The 21,335-nt window shown below is 45.8% G+C and overlaps 1 protein-coding gene across 2 annotated transcripts; it reads right to left on the reverse strand.

Annotated features, from left to right (window-relative positions):
• Positions 1-3,785: 3,785 nt before the first annotated feature.
• LOC119324352 (transcription termination factor MTERF8, chloroplastic-like) lies at positions 3,786-7,248 on the reverse strand. 2 transcript variants are annotated; one of them, XM_037598140.1, is made up of 2 exons: positions 5,895-7,248; positions 3,786-4,182 (listed from the first exon to the last, which is right to left on the reverse strand). In XM_037598140.1, the coding sequence occupies exon 1, from the start codon at positions 7,150-7,152 to the stop codon at positions 5,935-5,937; it is 1,218 nt and encodes a 405-aa protein (XP_037454037.1). In that variant the 5' UTR covers positions 7,153-7,248; the 3' UTR covers positions 3,786-4,182; positions 5,895-5,934. The 2 variants fall into 2 exon arrangements, with proteins under 2 accessions (XP_037454037.1, XP_037454038.1); XM_037598141.1 differs by lacking the exon at positions 3,786-4,182 and adding an exon at positions 5,101-5,278.
• Between the last annotated feature and the right edge of the window lie 14,087 nt (positions 7,249-21,335).

A 21,335-nucleotide genomic window follows, 5' to 3' on the forward strand; every position in this document is an offset into this window, starting at 1 on the left:
CCTAGAGATAGATCTTGCGTGATCGTAGGATTTTTTTTGAAATTACTGTGTTCCCCAACATGTTTAAGCGTCACTATTTTGAGGGTTTCGTCCAGGGCAGCTGCTGTCACCGCGACCGCTAGGGAAATTTTTGGTCCCTTGCCTCCAGTTGCCATTTCGGCACTAAGAGGTGGGGGACCTCGCATCTTCAGGAGTTCTACATTTTTCATCATCATCGAGTGATCATCGTTTTTTATGAGAATAAATTTACTCTCGTTCTTTTGACGGTGTCATGGGATTAGAGAATTTTTGTCCTTGCAGATCCAGTTATTTGGATCTGATGAGTTTATATTGGTGTGTCAAAAAAAATTGTTGGTTTGATTCTTTGTGGAGTTGAAATCTTTCATCGATATTATGGTGAAAATATAGTGATCCGATCGCCTGCACTTCTAGGGGATCATCCCTAGCCCAAGTACGTTCATCGATTAAGGCTTCCCATATTTTTGGATGAACGACTCAAGGCACTTTCAACAACCATTATTGGTAATGTTCATGCGGGTGAAAGAGTGACAACTTCGTTGTTCCAACCCAATTGCAGCCTCTTTACTGAAGTCTTTGGAGTATTTTTTTTTCTAACAGAGATTGACACCATGAGAAAGGTGTTTCCAAGATATTTTATTATAATTCTCGATCACAGGAGTTACTTTGTGTTTTCTTGGATTTTAGATCCAAATCAGTGTACCAGTAACTGTTATGAGTATGAATAAAATTATAGGTGTTTCTCAAAAAATATCACTATTCTATTTTGCAGAAAGTGTCACGGTTCGGCCTAAGCTCATACGCCTTGATCAAAACATACGGTCTCAAAGGGTTATAAAACTTCGCATGAAAAAATTGGAAGGATTATGCAACTAAATAAGCAAGTGAACCGATTAATTTGATGTTTACGTCTAAAGGCATCTCCAACGCTGACCCCAAAACAGACATTGTATTTGTCCGTGGACTCGTCCAGGCCCGCCCGTGGACGCGGATACATGAGTCAACTATCTAACCTTGTCCGCTAAATGTTTGCCCTTATTTTCTTTTTTCTTCAATCTGCAACCCTTAAAATAATTATAAAATAGCATAATTCAACCGTAAATAACATGCAAATATCCCCAGTACAACAATAATTTCAAATGTAAATATTACATCCCAGATAACTTGATGTTCAATAAATTTTTTAAACTCATCAATACCAAATTCAACGATACTCGAGTTGGTCGTCCCACGCATTGTGCCCTTGAACTTCATCCAACAATGTATGAGTGTAAATGGCCTGCCCTTTGTCATGTGTGGGACAACGCATCCAGGTTATACAATATGGTGGGTCAAGGTGTCAGAGTTCTACATGGAGACGGTCCGGTCTCCCGCAAAGCCCCCCTCCACCCCCCCAATTTGCTTATGGTTTTGGGAAATTCGGACAACTGGACTGCCTGCGGACCGACGGGGTGCCGTATTGGATGGCAAATTACGTTCGGACAACTTGGTCCGAACGATTGTGGGCATTTTTTATGGTCGGCATAGGATATGCCTTAGAGCATCTCCAGCCGCGCCCCCAACAGGCCCCCAGGCGCCTTTTTACGCGCCGGCGCCGAACCCCCTCCCCCCCCCACTCGCGCCCCAAGACGCCGAAATCCTCCTGCTCGGCCCGTTTTTGGGCCCGGCGATCACAGGCCGAACCCAGCGCATTGGGGGCGCTCGGGGGCTCTGGCGCAAGGGGAAAACACGCCTGGGCCACACTGTTAGGCGAAAAGTCACGTTAATCGTCCAGATTCGCCTTCCACCACCGCACACTCGGCCGCTACCCTGCCGATCCTGGCGCCGCCCACCGCCCACCACTGCTAGATAGGCCATTCCCCGCTAGAAAAGAGAGAAGGTTTCGCCGCGACAGCCTCTCCACCACCGTCCAGGCAATTTTTCCGGCGTTCCGGCTACGCAGGGCGGTATACCGGCGGGTGCGCGCCCACCATGCCCGCCAGGTGTTCGGCGATTTATCTGCTCGGCGATGGACTCGGATGACAAGGAGGCACTCGCCGCGCTGCTGGAGGAGGAAGCTGATGCCGACGTCCAGGAAGAGGAACATCTCAGGGTCCTCGCAGCCCTGCAGGCCTGCTCGCGAGCAATGAAAAGCCGCGGCGAGATGGCTCGGCACCGGGGAGGCTGAAAGCAAAGAATCGGTATCGTCTGGAAGGCTACTACATGCTCTACTCCGACTACTTCGTTGATGCTCCACTGCATGAAGACAAAGTATTTCGGCGCCGTTATCGGATGAGCCGAAAACTTTTCCTCGGGATTGTGAATTCCATCCGGGAGTTCGACGGCTACTTCAAGTGCAAGAAGGATTGCACCGGCAAACTTGGATTCACCTCAATCCAGAAGTGCACGACAGCTATGAGGATGTTTGCATACGGAGCTCCCAGTGATTCACTCGACGACTATGGGCGCATGGCCGAGTGTTTCTACAAGTTCTACAGGGAAGTGGTGGTAGTGTTTGGACCGCAATACTTGCGAACACCCAATGCGGAAGACACTGCTCGGATCCTAGCACAGAATGCAGCAAGAGGATTTTCTGGGATGCTTGGAAGCATCGACTGCATGCATTGGAAATGGAAGAACTGCCCATTTGCTTGGCAGGGGATGTACAAAGGCGTCAAAGGCGGTTTGCAGTGTGGTACTTGAGGCGGTGGCCACACAGGACCTCTGAATTTGGCACTCCTTCTTTGGTATGCCAGGAACTCACAATGACATCAACGTGCTGCAGTGTTGCCCTGTCTTTGCCAAGCTTGTTGAAGATCATTCTCCTTCGGTGAACTTTGAGGTCAATGGGCGGCACTACAACAAGAGGTACTACCTAGCTGATGGCATCCATCCGAGATGGTCTATATTTGTGAAGACTAACTCAAACGTTGTGCCAGGAGGCAAGAAGTCCCACTTTGCCAAGGTTCAGGAGGCTTGCAGGCAGGATGTCGATCGGGCATTTGGTGTGCTCCAATCTCGATTTGCTGTTGTCCGGTACCCTGCTCAGACCTGGTCGAAAGATCAAATATGAAAGATCATGACTTGCTGTGTCATCTTGCACAACATTATCATTGAGAGCGAGCAGGAAGAGCCAGTGTTTGACACTGAACCATACTACAGGCAGGGTCCTCTTGCCCAAGTTGATCACCAGCTACCGGCAACCTGGACTGCCTACCTCAATATGCGTCAAGAGATTCGAGACCCACAGGTGCATCAACAACTGCAGCAGGATCTGGTGGAGCACCTATGGAGGCTCAAGGGCGACGCCTAGCTCGACGTGTGATGAAATATGAGTCTTTATTTGTTGAACTATATAATTTCTATTGAACTATTTGTTGTTGAACTATTTGTTATACTATTTGATTTCTATTGATTTTCCGTGATGAACTATGTGATAAAAAATTACTTATGTTGAATTCACGCCGAACCACGGCGAATATGGGCCGGTTCGCGCCGACATCGGGCCATATTTTGCCGAAAGTGGGCCAAAAAGCGGACACATTTGCGTCAAAAATGGGCCGATATCGGTGCCTGGGGGCGATGGCTGAGTGCCCAACCGCCCCAGAGCCGATTATACCGCCGGCTCGCCCCCAGGCGGCGATTTTTATGCCTCCTGGGGGAGCCAACGGCTGGAGATGCTCTTAAGAGGGTTGCGGTACCCAGTTCATCAGGATCAAACCTCACGTTTGGCGCTTTAGTGTTTAGTGACTCCAGTTTTTTCCTAGTTAGCAGTGTCATATCTCATATTTTCTCGAAGGGCCGTTGGCCGAACTTTATTAGAATGGGAAAAAGAGTACAACTGGGGACAGTCTAGGCGAACTAGAGCTGAGACCCAAGATAAGACGAACAAGGAGTCCTCGCTAACAAGAGTACAGAGAGTAATACAAACATGCCGATATGAGTAGACCTAAGTTGGCAAGTCACTAATGCATCCCGCAGCCCTCCACATGCCAATGTCTTCGATAATCTGGTCCAAAACTCTGTCCGCTGTACTGGCAATGTTTTCAAAAATCATCGCATTTCTTTCCTTCCAGATCCTCCAGTGCAACAGAATCACGATAGTGTCAAAGTTCCGCCTCGTGTGTTTAGGGATTGCCACCCTGGCCTTCAGCCACCAATCCTCCGTCGTGCTGAAACTGTCATCTGGAATCTGAAAATCAGCTCCAGTCCATGCCTTAAATCGCACCCAGACTTGATTAGTAAAGCAGCAATGCACAAACAAATGCGTACAAGTTTCAGGTTCAGAGAGGCACAAGGGGCAAGCGCCATTGGAGGGCCAGCTCCTGCTCTGTAAGTTGTCTGCCGTTAAACACCTCCCCTATGTACAGCCAGCCACATGAAGAATTTACAGCGAGGCGGTGCCTTGGATTTTCAAATTGGTTTGCAACAAGCAAAGCGTGTGTTCCCCAAGAAGAACATCTGATAAGCACTACCGACCGAGAACCGAAGATCCTTAACTAAAACCAAAATTACGCGTTTCTTTCAAACTATAGTTTACTTACCGCTAAAAGTTTACTATAATGTTCACCATACTATGATTAATTTCCAATGATTTGTATAGAAACATCTGTTGTTGTCTGAATTTTGAACCCAAAAATCAAACTTGAGATTGAAACGTGTTAAACCTAGGTCATAGACCAATATGGTGATATTTTAGATAAAATCGACATACTGGTTGAGAGAAACTTCTTGTTTTAGTTTCAAGCTCTACTTTTGGATTCAAAATTCAGACAACCTATTTTTTTACTTCCAAAAATGCTAGTAAAACGAGCATAATTCACTGACAATCTATTGGCATACGACTTGAGAGAAACCTTCTATTTTAATTTTAGTTGTGAGGAGGGAGAAATGACATAACAGAGGGGAGAAAATATGCGATGTGGCACCACTGACTAGTTCAAAATTGGAGTCAAACAGGTCAAAACCGGCTAAATAAGGACGAAGGGTTATAAAAAGAAGGGTTTTCATAGTTCAGAGGGGTAAACTGCAAAGCAAAGTTAGGTATTGTATTTCTTCCCGAAACTTCCCAAGAAAAATCCCGAATTGGATCCAAAGTACAACCGGACAAGTTTATGGAGTGCTATGGACTTCTCTCATCACACTATGGGCTATCTAGACAGGGCAACAGAGCATTATCCAACTTAAGAAGCAATCACTAAACAAAATGCAGCCTGTCGAAAGGTCACATACAGACCCAGGGATGCTTCGAGTAGTTTGTATTTTCATAAATCTCAGTCACCTGAAATTGCACCTTGGTTAGTCTAAATTTATACTTTCCAGATCATGCAACTTCAGTGCAAGTTTGAATCCATAGCTGATATACAAAAGTTAGATGAGATGTGAATTGTTGGATGTTGATCCAAAGGCTTAAAAAGGCGACTGAGGTATATAAATATTTCAAGCAACTTACAAAATATACACTCCCAAAATATTTTTTGCTGGGTCACATTGTGATCAGTGGCACTGGCAAGCATACTAGTATACTGAAGCCAGCTACTCCTATTTAGGTTTAATGTATTGTCCAGGGGGATTACTTTAGGGCTAACAGCAACTCAGATATGCACAATAAGAAATGACCACTGTGTTAAACACTTTTGAAGCATTGCATTGCACGCATATGGAAGGGAAAGATGGCGATGTTCATCTTCTGTAAACAAGAGAGAACCAAATAGACATATGCTTGCTCAGAGTTCTACACCAAAACTCATTGTTCAGTCAGTAATGAACGCTTCCAAGTTCCAAAATTATAAACATCGACCTCGTTGTTGTCGACTGTAATCAACCTACACTAAATGGTCATGAATCTGGTATTGTTCATCAGTAGAATCAGGTTATACAAGGGAGGGTATACACACCTACGCACACCTCCAGGATTCTCTTCTAGTCACTCAGTGCTCACTGAGCTTTCACCGGCGCCTTCCCGGTACAGGCAGCGTCGTAAGCATCGCCGAGGCCGGGGATACACTCCTCGAAGGGGGCAACGAACTTCTCCAAGAACTTCTCTTCCGTCGGCGCCACCACGTTGAAGAAGCACCGGTCTTCCTCGATCAGCCGCCTCTGCTTGAGGAGCTTCACTACGAGATGCCGGGGCATGAGCCTCCTCTCGAGGCTGTACATGAGCAGCACCGACCGGCGCGCGATGTACTGCGGCTCCAGCCCGACCTCCTTGACCAGGAACTCGGCGTTGCGGCGCAGCCTCTCCTCGGAGGCGACCAGGATCCGCGGCGCCTTGCTGATGGCCAGGCTCACCTCCTCCTTGGACCACCCGAGAGTCTCCCTGAGGACGGCGATCTTGGCGTCCACCTTCTCCTGGCCGATGCACCCGGCGGTGGAGATCGCGTGCCGGAACATCTGGGAGCCCGGTGGCACGCCGAGCTCAATGGCCCGCCGCACGGAGTCCTGGACGTACTCGGGGTGCATGGTGACCAGGCGCGGCGCGGCCACGAGCAGCTTGGAAATATCACAAGCACTTAGCCCGCATTGCCTGAGGAAGGAGACGTTGGGCTCGACCACCTTCTCGAGGTCGGAGGTGAGGAGCCAGTAGTTCCAGTCGCTGGCCTGGAGCAGCCTCTCCGGGGAGCCGAACAGGGGGAGCCAGAACTGCACCTTGGAGACGAAGCTGCGGCAGAGGAAGTAGCGGCCGGCGATCTTGGCGAGCCGGGCGACCTGGGAGGTGGAGAGGCCGAGGGCGCGGAGCTCCGCGGAGATGGGCGCGAGGGAGCGCTCGATGCGGGCGCAGAGGATGCGCGGGTTGGAGGCGACGGCGGCGGCGACCTCCTTGGGGGAGAAGCCGAGGCCGTCGAGGAATGCGAGGACGGCGTCGGGGTTGGAGGCGGACTTGAGGTGGGCGAGGTTCTTGGAGGCCTTGACGGCCTGCGGCTGGGTGAGGTGGCAGTTGGCGACGAGGTAGTCCTCGACGGCGAAGCTGTTTCCCGGAGCGGTGGCAGCGCCGGCGGCGGTAGCGACGTGGGGGATACGGAGGCGGAGGCGGAGGCGGCAGCGGGCAGAGAAGTGGACGGCGGCGAGCGGACCGGCGGCGAGGAAGAGGATAGGCATGGGGGAGTGGAGCATGGCGGGGCAGGGGAGGAGACGTGGCGCGGAGGGAGTGGCCATTTTTGACCGGGATGCGTAATCCACAGCCGCAGCTGCTAGCCGCAGCGCTGTAGCGTGCTGCGTGCGCGAGCACGAGCGAGTGGATACTGGATAGATAGCTTTACTCGTTCTTTGACTAATTTTCTGTATCAGGACCATGCAAGATAGAGATAGAGAAGTACTGCAACGCGCTGGATTCCAACAAATCGAAAAGTTTCGAACAAGGAGTTCCTATAGGAGTTCAAAACATAAGAGTTCTGCAAGTAGTAACAAATGTCTTTGAGTGGTATCCACGAAAAAATGCAGGATATTTCTGAACCAGGCTTTCGCCCCGCTTTATCGACAAAGCAACAATAGAATAAAGTATACGATCAGGTGATGAGGTGACCCATATATAACTCTGATATGAGGATAACCGGGCCATGCATAAGAGCAACTCCAACGCGGCGACCCATTTCGTCCACGCGCGTTGCCGACCCAAACGGACGCGCGTCCGTTGTTCGTCCACCTGCCGACCCATTCTCGGCCCATTTTGAGCCGGATTTGCATCGGCGCGGACATGAGACGGACGCGCGCGCGCCCGCCTACTCCCCCTGGCCCGCTGGTCGGTGGCACATTGACCATCCTCTCCCATTCCAACAGTAAACCCTCGCCCGCCTCCTTCGTCGTCGCCGCCGCCGCCCTTTTTTCCGGTGACTTTGCCAGCTGTCGGCGCCGCAATATCCCCTCTGCAATGCCTCCACCTCCCACGTCGCCTGCCACCGCCGTCTTGCGCTGGGGAACCGAAAGCTTCCCACCCCCGCTCCCCCGACACAGCCGCGACCGCGACCAAGAAGCCGCCTCGCCGACCCGGCCAGATCCTCACCGACACGCTCGTCGGACGCCGGCACGCTTGTCGGACGCCGCCAGGGCAGCTAGCTGGTCCGAGGGCGGCGCGACTCCCTTCGCCGGCCGTCTCCTTCGTCGACGCCCGCAAACTGTTCGACAGTTTGCCAAGGTACAAAATGGACTCCGCCGACGAGTTCTTTTTTCATAATTTCCTTTGCGACTCCGACGATTCTTCGTCCGATGATGAGGAGGGGATCTTGGCTGCCGTGTTGGTCCATCACCACCTCAATAGTCAGCGCCCGTCGTTCTATGGCTCTATTCCGGGGCACCTTTCGGCGTTGAATCGCAACCGAGAGAGCGGACATTTTCTTCTTTGGAAGGACTACTTTGACACAACAAACCCGTTGTTCAAACATCAGATATTCCGCCGCCGTTTCCGTATGAGTAGGCATCTTTTCAACCGTATTAGAGAGTGGGTGGTCAGCTATGATGACTATTTTCAGTGCAAAGAGGATGTCGTTGGAAAGATTGGTTTCTCCTCTTATCAAAAATGCACTGTCGTCATCCGAATGCTTGCATACGGAGTGCCCAGTGATCTCATTGACGAGTACGTCCGTATGAGCAAGTCTACATGCCTAGGCTTCCTGTATAAGTTCTGCAAGGCTGCTATTGTTGTGTTTGGCCCTGAGTACTTGAGAAAGCCGACTCCTAAAGATACAACCCGTTTGTTGGAAATGAATGGCAGTAGGGGCTTCCATGGATGCTTGGCAGCATAGGCTGCATGCACTGGGAGTGAAAGAACTGCCCTTCTTCTTGGCAAGGGCAGTATAAGGGCCATGTCGGGGCTTGCACTGTCATACTTGAGGCCATGGCGTCTCAAGATCTCTGGATCTGGCACTCTTTCTTTGGCATGGCCGGATCACACAATGATATCAACGTGCTTCAGCGCTCGCCGGTGTTTGCTAGCACTACAGGAAACAGGAGATTTGCCGTCAGTACTGCTCTTTGCCGTCAGCGTCGATGCGGGGGGCCATGTGGAAAGGTGATGTTCGGGTTGAACCCGCCGTGCGCGTCATCGTCGGCATAGCCAGGCAATGGCGCGCACCCCTAGGATTGGGTCAGCGACGAGAAGCCTGTCGGCGACCCGACGCTCTGCTGGCTCTAGGGAACGTGCCCGTGGCCGCCGGGCGGATTCATCATCCCCGCACGAGTCGCGTCTGATTGCTCCGCCAGTCGGTGGTGACAGCCTCCAGGCGCTGAACCCCGGCCTTCCAGTCGGTGTTTGTCATGCCCGGGGGTTTGGACGGCGGCGCCCTCGGCTTCCTCTGCTTGGGCTGGGTGGCGTCGACATTGGTAACTCGGCGAGAGGCGGCGTACTTCTTCAGCAGCATGGAAGACGGATGGAGGGGAGATGGAGGAGAATGGCGGGAGAATGGGGGAATGTAGGGAAATGGAGGGGAAAAGAATGGGATCAGCGGGAAAAAGGGCCTCCTTTCTCCGACAAAGCGGTCCCACGCGCCTTTTCGCTTGGGCCGGTGCCCCCAGGCGATCCCCGGGGGCTTGGGTTCGGCTCAGGTTCGCCGACTGCTATTTCGGCCCAAACCGGCGAAAAACTAGACCCTAGGGCGCGGCTGGGCCGTTTTTTGGGCGCCGGCGCCTTGCCCTGGGGGCCTGTTGGGGGCGCGGCTGGAGTTGCTCTTATCCTCACCACGATCCATCTCCCCTAACCCGACCCTGATACGTCTCCAACATATCTACTTTTCCAAACACTTTTGCCCTTGTTTTGGACTCTAACTTGCATGATTTGAATGAAACTAACCCGGACTAACGTTGTTTTCAGCAGAACTGCCATGGTGTTGTTTATTGTGCAGAAAACAAAAGTTCTCAGAATGACCTGAAAATCCACGGAGATAAGTTTTGGAAAATATAAAAAATACTGGCGAAAGAATCAAGGCCAGGGGCCCCACACACTGTCCATGAGGGTGGGGGGCGTGCCCTCCCCCCTGGGTGTGCCCCTGTCTCATGGGCCCCCTGATGATCCACCGACCTCAACTCCAACTCCATATATTCCGTTTCACGGAGAGAAAAATCAGAGAGAAAGTTTCATCGCGTTTTACGATACGGAGCCACCGCCAAGCCCTAATCTCTCTCGGGAGGGCTGATCTGGAGTCTGTTTGGGGCTCTGAAGAGGGGGATTCGTCGCCGTCGTCATCATCAACCATCCTCCATCACCAATTTCATGATGCTCACCGTCGTGTGTGAGTAATTCCATCGTAGGCTTGCTGGAGGGTGATGGGTTGGATGACGTTTACCATGTAATCAAGTTAGTTTTGTTAGGGTTTGATCCCTAGTATCCACTATGTTCTGAGATTGATGTTGCTATGACTTTGCTATGCTTAATGCTTGTCACTAGGGCCCGAGTGTCATGATTTCAAATCGGAACCTATTATGTTTTCATGAATATATGTGAGTTCTTGATCCTATCTTGCAAGTCTATAGTCACCTATTATGTGTTATGATCCGACAACCCCGAAGTGACAATAACCGGGATACTTCTCGGTGATGACCATAGTTTGAGGAGTTCATGTATTCACTATGTGCTAATGCTTTGTTCCGGTTCTCTATTGAAAGGAGGCCTTAATATCCCTTAGTTTCCACTAGGACCCCGCTGCCACGGGAGGGTAGGACAAAAGATGTCATGCAAGTTCTTTTCCATAAGCACATATGACTATATTCGGAATACATGCCTACATTACATTGATGAACTGGAGCTAGTTCTGTGTCACCCTATGTTATATCTATTACATGAAGAATCGCATCCGACATAATTATCCATCACCGATCCAATGCCTACGAGCTTTTCACATATTGTGCTTCGCTTATTTACTTTTCCGTTGCTATTGTTACAATTACTACAAAACTATTATCTTTACTTTTGCCACTGTTACCATTACTATCGTACTACTTTGCTACTAAATACTTTGCTGCAGATACTAAGTCATCCAGGTGTGGTTGAATTGACAACTCAACTACTAATACTTAAGAATATTCTTTGGCTCCACTTGTGTCGAATCAATAAATTTGGGTTGAATACTCTACCCTCAAAAGCTGTTGCGATCCCCTACACTTGTGGGTTATCAAGACTAATTTCTGGCGCCGTTGCCGGGGAACATAGCTCTACTCTTTGAGTCACTTGGGATTTATATCTATTGATCACTATGAGGAACTTGAAAGACGAAAGAACCAAGATTTTGCCCTCAACTATGAGGGGAGGTAAGGAACTGCCATCTAGCTCTGCACTAGATTCTCCTTTCGTTATTAGTAAGCTTGCGACACCTAAACCTGCTACTGCTATGAATTCTGATATGTCGCATGTTATTGATGATGCCAATTCTGCTATGCATGATACTTATGATGAAACTACTTCTGTGCGTGATACTACTGTGCCATTAGGTGAATTTCTTGATGAACAACTTGCTAGGGTTAGAGAGAATGAAATTATTGAAGATGCTATTATTAATGATAGTGATGATGAAAGTTCTCCCCTTGATTATGAATTACCTGTTGTTCCTGAGGGTTATGTTATGGATGAGGAAGCTGCTAGAGCTATCTTTTCTTGCAAAGATAGATATGATCTTAAGAAGTTATTAGCTAAATGGAAGCAACAATCCCTTAATGCTAGAATGAAACGTGACCCCCGCGTTTGCTACTTCACCTATCTGTGTTACTGATAAGGATTATGAATTCTCTGTTGAACCTGAAATAATTACTTTGGTTGAATGTGATCCTTTTTATGGCCTTGAATCTGAAACTGTTGTGGCACATCTTACCAAGTTGAATGATATAGACACCCTGTTTACTAATGATGAGAAGTCTCGCTATTAATATATCCTTAAGATATTTCCGTTCTCATTATAGGGTGATGCTAAGACTTGGTTTAATTCTCTTGATCCTGGTTGTGTGCGTAGTCCCCAGGATATGATTTATTACTTCTCTGCTAAATATTTTCCTGCTCATAAGAAACAAGTTGCCTTGCGAGAAATATATAATTTTGTGCAAATCAAAGAAGAGAGTCTCCCACAAGCTTGGGGGAGGCTTCTACGACTACTTAATGCTTTGCCTGATCATCCTCTTAAGAAAAACGAAATACTTGATATCTTTTATAATGGACTAACCGATGCTCCCAAGGACTACTTGGATAGTTGTGCTGGTTGTGTTTTCAGGGAAAGAACACTCGACCAAGCTGAATTGTTATTGGATAATATGTTGACTAATGAAAATAATTGGACTCTTTCCGAGCCAATTCCTGAGGCAATTCCTGAGCCAATTGAGCCAACTCCTGAGCCTATTCCTAAACCAACTCCGAAGAAGAGAGGTGTTCTATTTCTCAGTCCTGAAGATATGCAAGAGGCAAAGAAATCAATGAAAGAAAAAGCTATTAAAGCTGAAGATGTTAAGAATTTACCACCTATTGAAGAAATACATGGTCTTAATATACTGCCTGTTGAAGAAACACATTGTCTTGATAACCCGACACAGGTAGTAAAGGTAAATTCTCTCTATAGATATGATAAACTTGAAATCCCGTCTACTAAATTTCATAGCCCATGCTTAGATGAATTTGATGAATTTATGGCTAGACAAGAAATTTTTAATGCTTATGTTGGTAGAGAATTAAAGAATAATGCTTTCGAGATAGGACGCTTGAGTGATTATATGGCTAGAGTTAAAGGTGAACTTAAACTCATTAGCAAATATGCTTCTATGGTTACCACTCAACCTGAGCAAGTACTTAAAGCTCAAAGTGATTTACTCGATGAATTAAATAATAAACATGACTTTGTTGTTAGAATGGCTACTAGAACTGGTAGAATGACTCAGGAACCTTTGTATCCTAAAGGCCACCCTAAGAGAATCGAGCAAGAATCTCAGAGAAATAATTTAGAGGCACCTAGTTCTAAAAGGAAGAAAAAGAAAAATGATAGGACTTTGCATGCTTCTAGTGAACCTGTTGTAGACACACCTGAGAATCCCGATGATATTTCTATTTCTGATGCTGAAACACAATCAGGTGATGAACAAGAACCTAGTGATAATGTTAATGATAATGTTCATGTTGATGCTCAACCTAGCAAAAATAATGAAGTAGAGATTGAACCTGCTGTTGATCTTGATAACCCACAATCAAAGAATCAACGTTATGATAAAAGAGATTTTGTTGCTAGGAAGCACGATAGAGAAAGAGAACCATGGGTTCAGAAACCCATGCCCTTTCCTCCTAAACCATCCAAGACAAAGGATGATGAGGATCTTGAGTGCTTTGCTGAAATGATTAGACCTATCTTCTTACGTATGCACTTAACTTATATGCTTAAAGTAAATCCTTATGCTAAGTATATGAAGGATATCATCACAAATAAAAGAAAGATACCGGAAGCTGAAATTTCCACCATGCTTGCTAATTACACTTTTAAGGGTGGAATACCGAAGAAGCTTGGAGATCCCGGGGTACCAACTATACCATGCTCCATTAAAAGAAATTATGTTAAAACTACTTTATGTGATCTTGGAGCCAGTGTTAGTGTTATGCCTCTCTCTTTATGTAGACTTGAATTGAGTAAGTTGACACCTACTAAAATATCTTTGCAAATGGCTGATAAATCAACTGCTATACCTGTCGGCATTTGTGAGGATGTGCCTGTTGTGGTTGCAAATGTCACTATCTTAATAGACTTTGTTATTCTTGATATTCCCGAGGACGATAGTATGTCGATTATCCTTGGTAGACCCTTTTTGAATACTGCAGGGGCTATTATTGATTGCAACAAAGGCAATGCCACTTTTCATGTTAATGGTAATGAGCATACGGCACACTTTCCGAGGAAACAATCTCAAGTTCATAGCATCAATTCTATTGGAAAAAATCCAACTATCGTTATTGGAGGTTTTGAATTTCCTCTTCCTACTGTCAAGAAAAAGTATGATATTCTTATTGTTGGGGATGTTCATATCCCCGTTGAGGTAACCTAGTGTTATTCGAAATTTCTCTGGTTCTGTGTTATTCGAAATGAGTTTGTTAACAAGACTTGATCAACCTTGTTAGTGGATTCATTTTGATGATCATGAGATGGATGAAACTAGAAGGCACAACCTTCTGTACCCTCTTTTTACTTTCTGTTATTTAGAATAAATAAAGCAAAAATAGTATTATCTGTCTGTTTCCTGAATTATCCGTGGAATAAAAAAATATCCCGAAAATAAAAGTGCTCCAAATGCCCTGCAAATTTAGTATGATTTTTTATTAAATATTTGAGAATTTTAGGCACTGAAAACACTGCAGGAGGGGCAAACACCTGGCCACGATGGTGGAGGGCGCCCCCACACCCCCTGGGCGCCCCCCTATCTCGTGGGCCCATGGTGGCCCCCCTCCACTTATTCTTGCACCCAGACACTCCATCTTCTTCCCAAAAAATCCCCATCCAGCTCAAGCATGAGTTCTAGCTCATTTTGCTGCGATTTTCGATCTCCTTGCTGAAAGCCCCATTCACAAAACTGCTTTGGGAGATTGTTACTTGGTATGTGACTCCTCCATTGGTCCAATTATTTTTGTTCTAGTGATTTATTCATTGCAAATTTTTGCTGCATAGGTGACCCTGTTCTTGAGCTCGCATGTCAAATTTATGAGGTCCCAAGTAGTTCTAATGCATGATATAGGCTCTAGGCACTTGTAGGAGTAGTTGCTACCAATCTTGTTTAGTTTTCTTCACTTTTATTTTGAGGTTACTAAAATTTCAGAAATTTTCAGAAAATGTTAAGGAGATTTTTTAGGGGCTCTTCTAGCCAAGGCTCCCAGGATAAACAAGCTAAAGAGAAGGAAAAGGCCAAGTATAATCTTCCTTGCGTAGCGGAAGTACGACCGTGTGAATGGCCCTGTGATGATTTTTGAGAGAAGCCGGGATTTATGAAGACTTTTATTCTTTGATTGAAAATGCAGGCCTCACCGACTTCCTCCACGAACGGATTGATCAGTATCTCTTACTCACCAATACTTTCGTGCAAAACTTTTATTACTATCCTAAGAAATCACCTCCTTCGGTATCGTTCCATTTATATGATGAATTCAAGGGAATGTCTTTACACAATTTTTGCGCGATATGTAGAATACCCTTTGAGGGTAAATTAGATGAACCACATTGTAAAGATGTGGATGGCTTTGTTAACACCATTACTGTAGGGGACCCAAAGAAGGGTTCCGATGCGAGAATCTCTAGCATACACTTTCCTGTTTTACGTTACATTGCCATATTTGCTAGTCGATGCTTAATTGGTCATGGAAATAGTGGAAACTTCAATGTTCCTGATATTATTATTCTTCTCCATGCCTTGTTTGGTGATAATAGTTTTAGTATGGGTGCCGTTATTGCTAAACGTCTAAGCCTGAACCGTACAAAGGGCCCCATCTTTGGAGGTATCTATGATGCACGTCTTGCTAAACATTTTGAGATACCTATTAGGCACCATGAAAAAGAGGAGACAATATTGCCTCCTTACATTTTAGATTACAGGAGCATGGTAGTGCATCAGTTTATTGTTGACAATGAAGATAAGATGCTTCTGTATAACCTGAGAATTAATAAGAAACAAAATGAGACTATTATTTTGCTTGTGCCTCTGTTGTTTGATTTGACTGCAGTTAATTATCTTGTCACGTCGGAAGCGGTGTACACTCATCGAGGCCAAGCATCCACTCCAGAGCCTGGGCCTGAGCCAGAACCTTCACTGGACCCTTATCGTGCATCATCTTACCAGTGGGATCCAGAGGAGATGGCCAGCCAGTGGTATCCTGATTACACCTCTCAGTACACCGGGGAGAGTAGCCGTGGTCCTTGGCAGTAAACCAACTTAGGCCAAAAGCCTAAGCTTGGGGGAGTACGTATTTCTCACCGACTTTACATTCATGTTCACACACTATTCTAGCTGTCGGTGCTCATACTCTTTCATTGTATTATCCATGCTAGTTTAATTTTCTTTTTCTAGCTTTCTTCTTGTGTCTTTGATAAACCTTAAGAAAAACCACAAAAAATAGTTAGTTTAATTTCCATGCTTGTAGTAGAATTAAAATGAAAACCCAAAAAGATTTCTCGTTCTTCTTTTACTTCACTAGAAAAATAATACACTTTCGTGATGATACGTGTTTGTCACAGTAGGTCGCGTTTTTTGTCATGCATGTACATCCATGACGAATTTTTGATAGAATCAAGATAGTCATACCTGTGCTGTCGTAGAAGTGTTCCATGACATTACCAAAATTATCATCACGGAAGTGTCCACTTCCATGATGATAAATCGCGCGTCACAGAAGTGCTTTCGTCAAGGCTGACCGACACGTGGCATCCACTGTAACGGAACGCTGTTAAGCTATCGGGTCGGGATTTGGATACGATAACCCGTTAACAGCCCCGACCAATGGGGATTTTCCATGTGTAAAATCATCATTGGCTGGAGGAGACACGTGTCAGGTCCGGACTGGCACAGGTGTCACTCATCCAATGGGCAAGACGCGCATATGATATGTTGACACGTGGACCGGCCCATCAAGTTTAAATGGGCCGGCCCAACTAAAGGCCCACAAGATTTTGCAGACCATAATGGGCCGGCCCAGCTAAAGGCCTACGAGATTTTGCGGACCATAATGGGCTGGCCCAGCTAAAGGCCCACAAGATTTTGCGGGCCATAATGGGACGGCCCAGGTAAAGGCCCACAAGATTTTTGTGTGCCATAATGGGCCGGCCAAGGTAAAGGCCCACGCGATTCTTGCGGATCATAATGGCCCGGCCCAGCTAAAGGCCCACGAGATTTCGCCGACATTAATGGGCCGGCCCAGCTGTAGGCCCACAAGATTTTGAGGACCCTAGTAGGGCAGCCCATTAACTGGCTACCATGTTTTGGGCCAAATGCCGACCCATATTTGATCCGGTCCATTAATGGCCTGCCACGTTCCGGTCCTAATAGTGGCCCATATGAGATCCGGCCTGTTAAAAGCCTACCATGTTCTGGGCCAAATTACGGCCCAGATCAGGTCCGGCCCTTTAAGAGGCTTTGGGCTCAATTATGGCCCATATCAGATTCGGCCTGTCAACTGGACACTATGCTTTTGGGCCCACTTGCTAAAGGCCCACTTAGTAATTCGGCCTGATATTAGTTTTGGCCTCTTAAGGGTCCATTTAACATTTCGGCCCTATATTAATTTTGGCCTGTTAAATGCCCGTCATATAGTTGGGCCTAACTACGGCCCGGTTTGCATCCGGCCTGCTCACAACCGATATCTGATTGGGCCAAACAAGGACCGAGATAATTTTAGCCTGTTAAAAGCCCGTGATTTGATTCGCACAGTCATGGGCCGGGGTTCATTTCGGGCTGCTGCCAGCCCATTAGCTGTTCGGCACATTTCAGGCCCAACCTACATCGTGATTGCATGACGACCCGATTATGTACCGTAATTTTACGGTTTGGCCGGTTTACTGCGAAGATAGGATATATATACAGTAAAATAACTGCAACATCGTGAATAAGAAAACACCTAGACTATACAATAAAGAAATTACAGCATATTACATCCACTGGGCATCAAAGTTTGCCACTATGATAATAAAGCACAAGCAGACAACAGATTACATACACTGGGCATCAAAGATCGCCACCAGTGCAAATAAACACGCCGACAAAATAATATACAAAACCGACAACACTTCAATAGAGTTCAAGAAAGGTTAGCCCTGCTGGGGAGCTGCAGCGCAAGAAGCTGAGCAAGATGATGAGACTGCACTTGTTCAACACTTATATCTTCCTCACTCTAAAAGATAAACAAGCAGACAGATGATAGGTTTTGCACATAAAAGTATCAGTGCTGACAATTCATCACATTTCTTACTGATGAATAAAGTGACACAGTTTAAAATTTCATTAACACAATATGGTATTGTTCAGGTCAAGACATGGCAGGAAATGACATTGTGAAGGAATTGGCAGCTTCACGACACCACTGGATTACAGATCAAGAACTCATAAGTATCAATGGTTAGTGTGTTGTCAATTTATCCCATTTCAGATTGGCAAATAAAGAGATGGTTTAAATAATACTCCCTCCGTCCGGAATTACTTGTCATCAAAATGGATGTGTCTAGAACTAAAATACATCTAGATTTTTCTTTTTCAATGACAACTATTTTCGAACGGAGGGAGTAGTATAATGATATGACATTGTTCATAGTTAAGACATTGCAGAATATGACATTGTGCTATAATGGGTAGGTTCACCACACCACTGGATTATGGATGAAGAACAGAAGCATACATGCAGTGCAAAAGAAGATCACTTGCTCTGTATAGTTTAATTTACATGGTATGAAGAAGGAACTTGGTTGTACAACTGAAAACTTAAATTGGGAAAGGACAAACTTTTGTTTATGAACTACATAATAAACTTTAAACATGAAATATGATGCAAACACCAAAAATAAACAGCTATTGCAGTCATGCCTAACCAAATATATACAACAAAGTTTGAAGGCTTGAGATGGACAAACTTACATTATTGGTGAAGACAGGCTCTATAAAGGCCTTGTCCATGCTGATGGGGGGGGGGGCAATTCAAGAAGTCTACCACAGAATCTTCTTCATGAGCATTGCCTTTATTCTACATTTTGTTAAGAGCAAATATAGATGTGATAATATACGGAAAAATGGAGAATATTTAAGATAAGATGAAGAGTGATGCTACATAACCAAGTAGCTATAAATGTAAGTGTAGCGATACAGGCAAAAGGCACAACCAAGAGCAATGCATAGCTAAACTTCTTTAGTACCAACCTTATGGTAAGAGTAAATATAGATCTGATGTGTAGAAAATGGAGGGCAAAGGAAAATAAGCTGCAGAGTGATGGTACATGAACAACTACCTATCATTATAAGTACACCGATAAAGGACAACATGTACTTACAAGAACAATGCAGAGCTAAAAAACATTGGCATTGGATATATTGTACACTAATGTAACCATTCATACAGATCAGATAATTTGGAGCGAACAATTGATAAGCAAGCTGTCATGCATACTGCTATCACATAATGAACCAGGTATGTATGCAAGTACAGTGATACAGGACAACAGGTACTAACAAGAGCAAAGCAGCGGGCAACATATTTGTGATATCCTGTCGTTCTTTTCAAACCGGAATTCTGCTTCGAGCATATTTCCTGCAAAAAAGATCCGTAAGGCACATGCGGAAAAGTAGAAGTTCAAATTGTCATGTGATTTCATAGACAGTACCTCATCCTAGGAATGAGACCAGTGCATAACAATGTTTTTCCATTCAGTGTCTTCTAAATCTAGCACAGGAGACTTCACCGAAAATTCGTTTATAGACTTGCCATCAAAGTGTGATTTCCTCAGGTAACACCGATACTGCTGCAATGCTTCCTTGAAAAGCACAAGCAAGCTTTGCTCGTCATGACTATCCAGATTGACCCTCGCCCTGTTACAACAATGTAATGTAAATCATTGATGTGTTCAATCAGCAGAAAACAGGAAAATAATAACCATGAATAATAGCACTTACACGTAAGTTGGACAGGAAGATGTGAAAATGGTGTTTGTCTTCACAATAATCTTCCCATGATGGGAATATATGCACGTAGTCCCTAACAACATTGAAAGCATTGTCTTTTAAACTAGGAATAAATGGAATGGGGTTCCAATCTGTAGGAATTGGCCGTCTCTGTAGTTGGGATAGGTCTTCAGCAGGTGGACTTGCTGTACTTTTTGCTAGAGTGGGATTTTTCTGTGGTACAGCTGGTGCTATGGCAAATGAAATCGGTATACCTTTTGCTGGAGTGCAGGTCCTGTGTGGTGGGGCTAGTGGTGTGGCCAGTGAAGTATGGGTACCGTCTGCTGGAGTCGGTCCTACGTTTTGTGTCACTGGTTGTACAACCAATATAAGTGGGGTGATGTCTGATTTCTCCGGCAGCACCACGCTTTTCAAGGACTTTGCTGGTGCTCCTTCATCTTCGGCAATCACCCTCTTCCTTTTTGATGTCTGATGCACACGAACAACATTTGAGTGGAAAAACATGGTATGATGACAGATGGAATATGTATTGATAATGGATGGGAATGGCATCTCGACATATATGATGAGTAAACTAAGCAGATGGCGGTGCAACAAAGTAGAAGAAATGCAAGAAAACATATGCAAGATACCCGCAATCAATAAAACATTGCCAAATTAGAACAGGCACCTTGATGGGTGAACAGGACATGCCATCTGCCTTTGACTCCTCGAGGTTAGAATAGTCATTAGGATCATATTCTGAACAAGAGTTAACAGGTGGGGATCGTATGAGTTCCATTGCATCTAGAATGGCACTCAATGCCTTGGTGCCAATTTTGTAAGTCATTGCAGTGTTTAGCTTCAAGAGTAGACTGCTGCTAGTGCGACACAAAGCAGCTACACAAATCATAGTGTAGATATAATGGGAAAACCTTAAGCATCACAGTAAAATCAGTAAAGTGGAACTTGCTGGAATATATGTGCTAGTATTGCCGGTACGGCTAGAAAGGCTTCAGATACCAGCTCTCTTCAAGTGAAGGTGCAGTACTGTTAATATCAGTGTAACTCTCAAAGGCGACACAACTCCACGCATTTCCTTGCTATTCTTATAGGATTCAAGTGGGCAGGCCACTACAAATCCTATTCCTATGTTTACAAGATCCTATGAATCAAAGAGGCTCAAATTGTCCATCACAACCGACCGTATAGACCACTACACTGCAAATGTCCCTTCTCATCTTCAGTACAAGGAACATACTGTACTACTAGCATACTCCCTCCGTTCCAAAATATAAGTCTTGGTAGAGATTTCCACTATGGATCACATACAGATGTATCCAGATACATTTTAGAGTGTAGATTCACTCATTTTGCTCCATATGTAGTCCATGGTGGAATCTATACAAAGACTTGTATTTAGGAACGGAGAGAGTACATATTAAAGAAGAACGGAAGAGGAACATGGTAAATAAGAGCAAGCAGATTTTGGATAATAAAATGTTGGTTGCGTAGTGCCCACACATGATGAACCAGAGCGCATTAAGAATGCAACTCCCAGCTGTCTCTCGACCATTTCAGGCGGTTGGATGAAGATCCTACGTCTCCTAACCCTTCTTCTTCCTCGTCTCTGATTCTTCCCATACAGAACACCGCACGGGCCACCGACCGGACCACCGCCCCCATCGCCTGTGTTCCTTCGCCACCCCCACCCCACCCCCACCCCACCCCCGCCCCAACCCCCACCCGCGTTGAGTTTTCTTCATTCG

The sequence above is a fragment of the Triticum dicoccoides genome, chromosome 6B (assembly GCF_002162155.2).
Source record: "Triticum dicoccoides isolate Atlit2015 ecotype Zavitan chromosome 6B, WEW_v2.0, whole genome shotgun sequence".
In the NCBI taxonomy this organism is placed as follows: Eukaryota; Viridiplantae; Streptophyta; class Magnoliopsida; order Poales; family Poaceae; genus Triticum; species Triticum dicoccoides.

Coding starts and splice junctions, on each gene's coding strand:
- LOC119324352 (XM_037598140.1), bottom strand. CDS start 7,152: ATGGCCACTCCCTCCGCGCCACGTCTCCTCCCCTGCCCCGCCATGCTC.